The following is a 12216-nucleotide window of genomic DNA, read 5'->3' on the forward strand; positions in this document are numbered from 1 at the left end:
CAAGCAGAGGCAGCAATATACTCAGCTTCACCAGTGGAGATTGACACTGTAATTTGCTTCTTGCATTGCCAATACACTAGCCTGTTCCCTAGAAACTGGCATCCTCTAGAGGTTGATTTTCTACTCATGTTACAACCATCGTTGTCACTATATGTGTAGGCCATCAAATCAAAGGAAGGGTTCTTTGGATACCAAATCCCCAAATATGGTTTTCCTTTCAAGTATCTGAATATCCTCTTCACTACTAGCATATGTGAGACCTTAGAGTTAGCTTGAAATCTTGCACAGACACACACAATAAACAAAATATCGGGCCTAGATGTTGTGACATACATCAATGATCCTATCTTGGCCCTATATTCATGCTGGTCCACTGGCTCTCACTTTTCATCAGGTACCATTTTCTCATGTGTGTCCATTGGTGTGGACATTGTCTTGAAGTCTTGGCACTTGAATTTGTTAAGAATCTCTTGTACATATTTAGATTGATTTATGAAGATTCCATCTGCTTTCTGTTGCACCTGAAGTCCAAGGAAGAAATTCATTTCCCCTATTGCGGGGATAGAGGTCGACCGTGCGAAGGTCGAGACCATTTCTAATCTTCCCCACCCACTTCTGTGAGATCCATCCGGAGTTTTCTAGGTCACGTTGGGTTCTACCGTTGGTTCATTAAATATTTTTCTAAGATCGCGAGACCCATGACCAAACTTCTGGAGAAGGATGCCCCGTTTGTATTTTCTGAGCAGTGTATCAAGGCGTTTGATCTTTTAAAAGACAAACTCGTTAACGCCCCGATCATGATTGCTCCCGACTGGTCGCTTCCTTTTGACTTGATGTGTGATGCGAGCGACTTCGCAGTCGGAGCGGTTCTTGGACAGCGGAAGGATAAACACTTCCATCCGATTTACTATGCTAGCCGGACCTTCAATGGTGCACAGGAGATTACACCACCACCGACAAAGAGCTTTTAGCTGTGGTGTTTGCATTCGATAAATTCAGGTCCTATCTTGTTCTGCCCAAGACGATTGTGTACACGGATCATTCTACCATTCGTTATCTCTTTAGCAAACAGGATGCTAAGCCACACCTTATCAGATGGATCCTGTTGCTTCAAGAGTTTGATATTGAAATCCGTGATAAAAAGGGGGGCGAGAATGTGGCGGCCGATCATCTTTCGCGTCTTGAGGGAGCTGAGTTAGGAAAGCCGGGGTCAGGATTAATGACCACTTTCTGACAGAGAGTCTCATGTTTGTTTCAGCTCAGGATGAGGGTTTTCCATGGTTCGCCGACTTCGCTAACTATCTTGCGGACGGGTACTACCAGAAGTTGTCTTACCAGCAAAAGAAGAAATTCTTTGCTGATGTTAACTTTTACCTTTGGGACGACCCATATCTTTTTCGTATAAGTGCTGACCAGTTGATCAGGAGATGCGTGGACGTTAAGAAGGGATGACAGATTTTGAGCCATTGCCATGTTGGACCAACAGGAGGTCACCACGGTGCGAGTTTGACAGTGAAGAAGGTTTTTGATTGTGGTTTTTATTGGCCTTCAATTTTTAAGGATGTGCACACGTTTGTTAGGAGTTGTGATCGTTGCCAGCGGGTCGGCAACATCTCGTCGCGAAATGAAATGCCCCAAAATGCTATTTAGGTTTGTGAGGTTTTCGATGTGTGGGGCATTGATTTCATAGGACTGTTTTCACATAACCTCTAGATGTGTCTTTCACATAGACACACTTGTCGCACCATTTAATTTGAAACCATTTTCCAACATGGCTTGGTCAAACTTTTGGTGCTATTGTTTTGGAGCTTGCTTTAAACCATATAGGGACTTGACGAATTTGCAAACTTTACCCTCCTGGCCAGGAGTTGAAAAACCCTCAGGTTGTTCCATATATATTTCTTCGTCTAACTCCCCATTTAGAAATGCAGTTTTTACATCCATTTGATGTATTTCCAAATTTGTTAAAACAGTAATTGCAAGCACCAACCTTATAGAGGTTATTCGAGTCACAGGTGAGTATGTATCAAAATAGTCTAGACCTTCCTTCTGTCTAAACCCTTTTATTACTAACCTTGCCTTGTACTTATCAATGGAACCATCGATTTTCATCTTCTTTTTGAATATCCAACGATATCCAAGTGGTTTACAACCTGGTGGAAGATCCACTAGTTCCCAAGTATGATTCCGCAAGATAGAATCAATTTCATTTTTAGTGGCTTCTTTCCATTGTGGTCCTTCTGAAGAGTTGACCGCCTCTTGATAGGTTTGGGGCTCACCCTCAACCATGTAAGTAATAAAATCAGATCCAAAGGATTTATCAGTTCTTTGCCTTTTACTTCTTCTTGGCTCAACCTCCTCGGGCTCAGATTGCTCTTGAGTTTCATCTTGAACAATCTCATCAACAAGTGTTGATGAACTAGCATATGTAGATGAGCTAGCATGTGCATTTTCCAAACATGGAAACACATCTTCAAAGAATGATGCATTCCTTGATTCCATTATTGTGTTTTTATGTATATCGGGATTCTTTGACTCATGAACAAGAAACCAATATGCACTACTATGATGAGCATAGCCTATAAACACACAATCCACGGTTTTGGGTCCTATCTTTTGAGCCTTTGGTGGCGGTATAACCACTTTTGCTAGGCACCCCCACACTTTCAAGTATTTATAAGATGATTTTCTACCTGTCCATAATTCATAAGGTATTACATCCTTATACTTGAAAGGTATTTTGTTCAAAAGATAATTAGCCGATAAAACGGCTTCCCCCACATGTCCGGGCTTAACCCGAAACTTAGCAACAAGGCATTCATCATTTCTTTTAAGGTACGATTCTTACGTTCTGCAATGCCATTAGATTGTGGGGAGTATGGTGGGGTAAGATCATGAACAATCCCACTTTGTGCGCATAGATCTGCAAATGGTGCAACATATTCACCACCTATATCACTTCTTACAATTTTTATTTTCCTGTTTAGTTGGTTTTCAACTTCATTTTTATACAAGACAAACTTGTTTATGGCTTCATCTTTACTTTTAAGTAGGTATATATAACAATACCTTGTATAATCATCAATAAAAGTTATGACATACTTATTTCCTCCTCTTGTAGGAATTGATTTTAGATCACATACATCGGTGTGTATCATGTCAAGGGGCTCGGTTATTCATTCAACCGATTTAAAATATGATCTTGTTTCTTTGGCTTCAACACATATTTTACATTTAGTTTTTGAGTTGAAAGTAATAGAAGGTATGTAATTAAGTTTAGTCAAACGACGCATTGAATTATAGTTAACATGACCTAAACGACCATGCCACACATTAAAAGACTCAATCAAGTAAGCAGAAGTGGTAGCCTTTTCATTCATATTATTCGTGGTCACGGCCATTACATTTAACTTAAACATACCATTAAGGGCATAGCCGTTTCCAACAAACACACCATTCTTAGTTAACACAAACTTATCACTTTCAAAACTAAACGAAAGCCAAACTTATTTAGTAACCATCCTGACACAAGAAATCTTGCGCAAATCGGGAACATAAAGCACGTTGGTAAGAGTGAGCTCCTTCCCCGAAGTCCACTTCAAAATCACCTCACCTTCACCTTTGATATCTGCTGTAGCCGAGTTCCCCATGTAGATTTTTTCATCTCCTACAACCACCTTAAACTTGCTAAAGAGGTTCTTGTCCGGGCACACATGACGAGTAGCTCCGGTGTCAATCCACCACCCTTTAGGGTGGTTTGACACTAAGTTTACCTCATCCATCATAGCAGTAAGATCAGTGATCATAGCTACAAGTTTCTCATCTTCATCAATCATATTTGCCCTCTCTTTTATGGGTTTGTTGCATCGATCAACACGGTGACCAAATTCTCCACAATTATAACACTTTCCCTTGAAAACCGAAAACTTTTTCTTCACACCACCCTATCTAGGCCCAAGATCAAACTTACCCTTGCCTTTGCCATACGGTTTGTGGTTCTTGTTTCCTTTGTACCCCTTTGACGATTGACCATGTTCAACCATGTTTGCCTTTGCAGAAACTTCCACTTGAGTTCCCTTTAGTGCCAGCCTATTGTCCTCGTCAATTTGAAGATGAACAACTAAGTCCTCAACGATCATCTCTTTTCGCTTGTGTTTAAGATAATTCTTAAAATATACCTAACTTGGAGGCAATTTTTCAATCATGGCAGCCACTTGGAATGCCTCACTAAAAGTCATTCCTTCATAAATGATATCGCCAATTAAGATTTGCAAGTCTTGAACTTGACTCATAAGGGTTTTAGAATCAATCATCTTAAAGTCCAAAAACCGGGCCACTGCATATTTCTTTGTACCCGCATCGTCAGTTTTGTACTTACGTTCAAAAGTTTCCCATAATTCTTTGGCAGTTGGTATTTTGCAATACACATTGTGCAATTCATCAACAAGGCCATTCAACACATAGTTGCGGCAAAGATACTCAGAGTGCTTCCAAGCATCAATAGCACCCACGGCTTGAACGTCCGCACCCTCCTCTAGTTGAGGAGGAGACTCGGTCAAAAACCTCACAAGGTTCAAAGTGGTTAAGTAAAACATCATCTTTGGTTGCCAACTTTTGAAGTTCACACCAGAAAATTTTCCTGGTTTTTCAGCGTGGTTAGCAGCAGTTTGGTCTGCGTGGGTACCAACCAATGGTCCCATGGTGGAAGAAGTTGATCCAATAGTAGTTGATCCCATAGACACGGTAGTGGAGAATGCAACATTACTCGTCATTTTTGAACTAATAGATAAAACGATTAGGTTTACACAAAACTAATATATATACACGTTTTTTTTTCAACAGACTGCCAAAATGTAACCACACAATTAAAATAAATAAATAAGAATAATAAAAAGGAAAAAAAATTCCGAAAGTTTACTGTTGGAAAAAAAGAGATAAAAATCAAGAGTCAAATTTTTACACAAACACGGAGAAAAAGGAAACTTTCGTTTTTTGATTTTTTTTTTTTTTAATTTTAAAACAATGAACGGTTGTTTTTAAAATCTGTTTTAAGCTTGTAGGAAAGCGTTCACAAAATAAACTAAAAGAGAAAACTTTATTAACAATAATCCATATTACAATACAAGTACACGAAAGAAAAATACAATACAGAAACTAGATTACAAAAAGACTAAAAAGAAATAGCAATCCGAGCAACAAGGTGGCAGGCACATGTAAAACACGTTTCCCTTAAAACAGATTTTCAGGCCACCCAGGTGAACCCGTCTGTTTCCCAGGGTACAACAGCCTAAGCAGATTGTACTATTGGGATTAACCTATCACCTGAACTATACCTGAAACAAGAGCGCGTAAAATCGAAAAGTCGGGAAATACTTTTGGTTATGTGTGAGATTGCATGACTAATTTTTTTCTCTCTACCAAAACAATGACCCAAGGCCAATGGTAGTATATATATATGATACATGTCTCAACCAAAAACCTTGAGTTAGTACACCATTAACTCTAAGAGTTAAGTTGAATTTGAATGCAATACTTATGAGACTTTAATAATTCAATTAACTCTTGAACTTATTGATTTTCCATTCATATAATTACATTTAGTAATAATAATTATTACAATAATTATTATACAATAATTATATGACTAAATTTCCAACACTTTAATACTTGGAGTGCCCACCACTTCACTCTTCCGCGTCCCTTGGCGGTGTACAGCGCCCATCGAGCCTCAATACGGCACCCATAGCAAGGGGTCTTAATACGGCACCCATAGCAAGGGGTCTTAGGGATGATTAAGGATGAGAGGACCACACCACCCATTTCGATAATTGTTTGTCATAAACTAGGAATTTGTTGAAAATGCAATAAATATGAGCAACGCCTTAAAATTGCTGGCGTGTAATTGCCGGATAAAGACAAGCATTTGAAAATGCTTATGCTTTATTCAGATCATGTTATTTGACTTTATTTGCGCGACGTCGTTTCTATCCACTTTTGCTTTAAAATAAATAAGTCATGAAGTTATTAAATTTACTTTTTATCCGTATACATAAAAGTTTGATTGATAAAAGTTCATAAAAAGTTTTATTTTCAATAAACCAGAAAAAAAAACAAAAATTATGTAGTTATTCACCAGAGATCATTGACAATTAGAAACCGATCAAAGAACAGCGGACCCACGTGGTGGATTATTTGGTGCGCTTCAAATTATGCCGACTCCTTTTGATCTTCTAGTGAAGATAAGATGGTAGAAAAGATATGTTTTTTACTCTTTTATTAATAATTACTTGTCGATTAAGACCATTTTCTTTTTCTTGATTTAATTTGAAAGATATTTAAAACCCACCAGTTTCTTATTTTAAGGCAAAGGAAAGATGAAAAGAATTAGTTTTTGTAATATAGGGTTGTTCCAAATTGGAAGTTGACCCACTTGATCGGGGTCCCAGTCCTGTTGCTAATTTTTGGATTCTAATGTAATTCATTCGCTAATAGTAATAACCAATTAATCAAAAAGTTTGATTGATTCTCACGTCTTTATCGAGACAACACAATGTCTTTATGACCTACTAAATACACCACTTGCATCATAATTAAAACTTTTAATGTTTTTGCACATGAAAGATGATCCAAACATGCATCATGATCAAGATTTTTTTCACCTTGAAAGTGACCACCACCCACCGGTTTACATAATTGAACAACCTTCTTCATCTTCTTCACCTACATAATCATTACTTGCATAGTGACCCCTATTCCCGTTGTACCCATACCCGTATTCGTAGCTGAACCCGCCATAACTTGGTGGAGGTGGTACCGGCGTCCCATACCCATGTTCAAACAGTGTACCGCCATAATAATGATCATAATGTTGCCCGTATCCCACCATTGGGTAGGCGGATATTGGGTACATTTGTGGATAGCCGTGTACAGGCTCGTACACCATCTTTGCAGCATCGGGGTTTGGACCCGGGCCCAATAGTATTGCTACTTCCTTGGGTGGGCTCGGTTTATCTGCTTCTTTAGGTTTAGCCTTCTGGGGTTCTGGTGGCTTCTCACCAACTGCCTTTGGCTTCTCGGGGTCTTTAGTCTTGTCGGCTGCCGGCTTAGGCTTCTCGGGGTCTTTAGGCTTGTCGGCTGCCGGCTTAGCCTTCTCGGGGTCTTTAGGCTTGTCGGCAGCCGGCTTAGCCTTCTCAGGGTCTTTTGGCTTGTCGGCTACCGGCTTAGCCTTCTCTGGGTCTTTGGGCTTGTCGGCAGCCGGCTTAGCCTTCTCAGGGTCTTTTGGCTTGTCGGCTACCGGCTTAGCCTTCTCTGGGTCTTTGGGCTTGTCGGCAGCCGGTTTAGGCTTCTCGAGGTCTTTAGGCTTGTCGGCTGCCGGCTTAGCCTTCTCGGGGTCTTTTGGCTTGTCAGCTGGTGGCTTAGCCTTTTCTAGCTCTTCCGGCTTCTCAAAGGTTACTTTCGGCTTCCCGGGTGGTTCTTTCGGCTTCTCAGCTGGTTCTTTCGGCTTTTCAATTATCTCTATGCTCTGAATAGAACCTCCACCCTTGTAACAAAGCTTGTCGCGAATGTCCTCAGGGCTGCAACATACCACCTTGATCTTCACCATGTTTTTGTCCACAAGAAATACTTGGTCCCTTATTTCTGTGTTGTCACAAAAACAACATATATAAGCACTATTCCTATGCGCCATGAATCAAGAATCCAAATACTCACTATACATGTTACATAATACTTAAGAAATGCAATAACTACATAATACACTATATGGACTGAAAAAGAAAATTATCAGCACAAAGATTTGTTAATTTAATAATAATAATAAAAGGGGATTTAATTGATTAGTAATAGAAAGAAACTCACGGGGGATTTTGCAAATGACCTTCTTCACCTTCTTGTAACAGCCGGAGCATTTGAGATCAACATTTAGGATCATTTCAGTCACCTTTAGATATATACAAGAAACAAATATAATTGAAATCAGGAACCAATGCTAAATTCAGAGATTTGCTATAATGTAAAAACAAATAAATTAGATTGAAACTTGGATGAAAATGAAGATGATTATGTGAATGAATACCTTCTCTGGAGCCATGGCTGCAAACCGACAGTTATCTCTAAGGGTAGAGAAGAAGAGAGAATGTGGTATGAAAGAGTAGTGACTTGGATTAAAAAGAGGTGAAGAGATGAGGTCATTACTATTTATGTTTTTTTTATTAATATAAAGTATTGTATTTTAATACTTTTAGAGGAGTAGAAAGTCCTTCACATTTAATAAAGGAAAATTTTTTAAAATAACCCATTTGAAAAAAGAAAAACTTAAAATAGACCAAAATTTTTAAAACATCCAATAATAATCCTTCAAGAACCGTCGCCGTCGTGACTTTTGGTTTCTCGCCAATAGATTTTGTCTACCAATGAAACTGTGCCACGTGTGAAGGTATTGACGCAAACCGATGGTTTTCTATTCAAATCTATCTGCTCCGTTAGTTTTGGTGTGAAAAATGTCTCTCCGTGAAAACCATCTCCTCCGTAATGTTTGGTCATGTTTTCATCTCCTCTTTGAGTTTTCAAAAAAAGTCAAAATTCGTGTTTTTTAGAAATTTATCTGACCAAATGAATTTCAAGTAAACTTTATCTTCGAAGACGATTTCAAAAAATCATGCAAATTAGATGAGGAGACGAAATTCACTTGAGAAGGATGATGATGATGATGATGATGATGAGTCATGTAGTTATGATCATTCATCTTACATAAACACCAGATCATATGATGATGATGATGATGATGATGATGATGATGATGAGTCTCAACGGCTAGTCTTTGTTGAAGATGGTGATGATCATGATAATAAATCATGGTGAGAGCAGCTAAGGGATTCATATAAGAGACAAAATATATCTCATTAATTTTGTGGGGATTTGTTAAACCAAAGTGAGTCACACTTCAAGTTAGGGTCTGGGCATGACACCCGTTAGTTGATACTTGTTTTGTAAGTATATCAGAGTTACGGGTTATTTAGCGGAAGTCTTTGATTATAATAAAATATTAATTTATTTTTAAAACTTCTTGGATAATAAATATCCAAGTGTTTGGTTTACAAACCTTGTTTGATCTCGTTTACAATATTTTAATGATTAAAAATTTAGCCATCTCCATAAGCGAGCATCTAACTCCATGAATGACTCTAATTACTTGCTATCTGTACTATACTTGCTTTCCTGCAATGTGGGGGAAAATACGTCAGCAATATGCGACTGAATCGTTGACTCCAAAAACATTTAATAAATCTTTGACTGACAAGATAGTTTTCTTGAACAAACTTAGTAGAAACGTCTCTTATTTTTGGGAACTTATGCCACTTGCCATACACACATAATTATGGTTCTCCGGGAACTAATGCCCAATGAATAACTTTCATTATGACTGCTAGCCATGTAGCCTTGCTTGATAGGCTAGACAGATATGTTTAGATACAGACACATGTATATTCGGTCTGAGTTGCTTATTTTCTACCTTATGACTTAGGGATCACGTAATCCCTTAAATTTAGAGATCACGTAATCTCATATAAACATTTGACTGACTTGTTAAGATAAACAGCCTGTTTATCTTAATGACTAACGGTAAAAGGTTTAACGTATTCACCTGTCATTGTCTTTTCTGAATGATGTGGTGATCTCGTTTGAAAAACTTTATGAATGATGATTGACCTATAATAAAACATATTTATATAAATATCCGGATCGTCTCTTGATCAAGCTACAGACCTTTAGTCTGGTTTTGATAGCTTTAAACCTTGATTGATCATTTGTTTGAATAAAATATTTAGACCTACAGTCTTTCCATTTATTTACAAATCATGTGTTGAGTTTCTTCTTCATGAAGAAACATCTATTGATAGGTTTCTTCTTCAAGAAGAAACATTTAATGACTATAATCTTTGTATGTAAAACCTTATGTTTCTTAATCACGAAGAGAACTATATCCCTTGCATGTAATGTTTCTTATTGTGAAGAAACTATTTTTGACTATATCTTCTTGTATGTAAAATCTTGTGTTTCTTAATAATGAAGAAACGTTATTTTAGCTATAACCTTTGTATATGTAATTATAATTATGATCAATGTTTGGGCTATAACCCTGACTATGGTCTAAGGCATATAAAATAATAATAAAATAATAACTTAAGCGGAACCCCTACCTTACACGGGTATTTGGAGTTTATATGCTTAAGCTAGTACGGCAGCACTTCTACTTTCTATTGCATATTGAGGCTTAAACCGTCGGAACCTTAAGGCTTGGCACGCACTACGAGAATCGACATGCAAAACGAGACTAAACGTGTGAACGTGAGGTGTGATTGGTGTGAAAGGAATGTGCCGTAGACCTTCCTATTTATAGTAAATTTTATGCTCCTTTGCGTAGCGCGAAGGACAAAGAGTATGGCCGTTTCGCGTCGCGCGAACCAACCTGGTTTGCTTAGTCATCGGTAGGGATGTCACGTGTCCACACGTGTCACGCATGCAGAATGGGTACTTCGCGTAACGCGAAGCAACTTATGTATTTTGTCTTTCGCGTAGCACGAAGACATTATTCCTGATCCGTTTGCGTGGCGCAAAGAAAGGAAATTCATATTTTCATTTTCAGTCCTTGCACTCTCCAAAAATACTAAAGCGGCTCGCGACGATGCGAGCGTGCGGAGTGCAAAATGCGCCATCAAAACGCCACATTACGCCCATCGCCCGAGTTCAACTCCGTGTGCGTGTGCGCATCGGGTGCTTCGCACCCTCCGCTAGGACTAGAGAGAGAGGTTAGCCACATTAGAATATTACTATAGAAACACTCTTCCTTATAAAGAGCTTCCATTTTCTTTCTTCTTTTCATGTGGGATGAAAGTATTCTTTCTTATTTATACCCATGTGAAATGCTTCCACTTTCTCCCTTCTTTCCATGTAAGATGGAATTTCTTACTTCCTTAGCATGAGATATTTTATTTTTCTTATCTTATATTTCCATTACTAGTCTTGTGAATATTTTTAATCTTTTATCTTTCAAAGTTGATATTTTTAGCCCAAAATAGTTATAGGATTTTTCGAGATGTTACGGATTGAGAGAAAATTCTGGGAAGCATGTTTGGCTTCTTAAAGTGTATTAGATAATTTTCATGGCTTTATGTTTGTTTCTTGATGTAAAATTTCAAATCTCTGAAATTTACTGTGGTTTCATGGAAGGTTAAGAGAATTATATAAGTTAGTTTCTACACTATCAAAAGTCTTGATTCTGGCATCATTCGTGTTGGAAAATAAACGAAACCTGATACAAAAGACAGGAAAAAAGCCAAGAAAGTTGCCACGGTGGCAGTATCCGATGTGTCCAATTCAAACGACATCGTTTCAGTGTGTTCGGATGTAGTGATGGTGTTGGAGAAGAAGAAGGTGATTCCCGCCTGCATGTTTTTTTTAATCGTCTCCGAAGACCACTTGCCGATGTTTCTAGATCTAACGTTTGTAGGCATAATATATGTGAGGTGTCGTTTTATTGGCTTTACAAGGTGGCGCGTGTTCTCGTGTCTTCCAGTTAATGGTTATGGCCATATTACCCACTTGAGGTGGGTTTATGTCGGCGGTGGAGTGGTGTTGGTGGTGCCGGTGGCCGGAAAGTGGAGCTCATGATGATGATGATGGTCGTGGTTGTGCATGTTTTTTTGAAAATCGTCTCTAAAGACGAAATTCAGTTGAATTCATCTGGTTAGGTGAATTTAAAAAATAAAACACGAATTTCAACTTTCTTTTGAAAGCTCACGGCGGAGACGTAAACATGACCAAACATCATGGAGGAAATGATTTTTGTGGAGATGACAAACATCGGCACAAATAGATTTTAGGAGAAAACAATCGGCGTATGTTAGATGCTTTACACACATCACTCTTTCATTGGGGGCCGAAACCATCGGCGGGAATTTAAAAGTCACGACGAAAATGATTTTCGATAGATTATTAATGAAAATTTTAAAACTTTTAGCCTACTTTAAAGTTCTCACTCATTAGAAAATATATTTTGAGAAATTTCCCTTAACGCAATGCATGATTATGATTATAAAAATAAATTGCATGTTTATGCAATACGCAATCTGCTTTTTTATTATTTTAAGGGGTATTTTATTAGTTGAAGACGTGATGGAAAAGTGAAAACCAGAAACTATTGATGTTTTTTATATT

At 38.1% G+C, this 12216-nt stretch overlaps 1 protein-coding gene across 1 annotated transcript; it reads right to left on the reverse strand.

The window, feature by feature from the left end:
* Positions 1-6555: 6555 nt before the first annotated feature.
* On the reverse strand, positions 6556-8176 carry LOC143621665 (uncharacterized). The gene is made up of 3 exons (XM_077093021.1): positions 8075-8176; positions 7858-7939; positions 6556-7638 (listed from the first exon to the last, which is right to left on the reverse strand). The coding sequence occupies exons 1-3, from the start codon at positions 8087-8089 to the stop codon at positions 6686-6688; spliced, it is 1050 nt and encodes a 349-aa protein (XP_076949136.1). The 5' UTR covers positions 8090-8176; the 3' UTR covers positions 6556-6685.
* Positions 8177-12216: the final 4040 nt, after the last annotated feature.

Source organism: Bidens hawaiensis, unplaced genomic scaffold (genome assembly GCF_021521415.1).
Source record: "Bidens hawaiensis isolate Kalapana, Puna unplaced genomic scaffold, B.hawaiensis_p1.1 tig00002924_1, whole genome shotgun sequence".
Classification (NCBI taxonomy): domain Eukaryota; kingdom Viridiplantae; phylum Streptophyta; class Magnoliopsida; order Asterales; family Asteraceae; genus Bidens; species Bidens hawaiensis.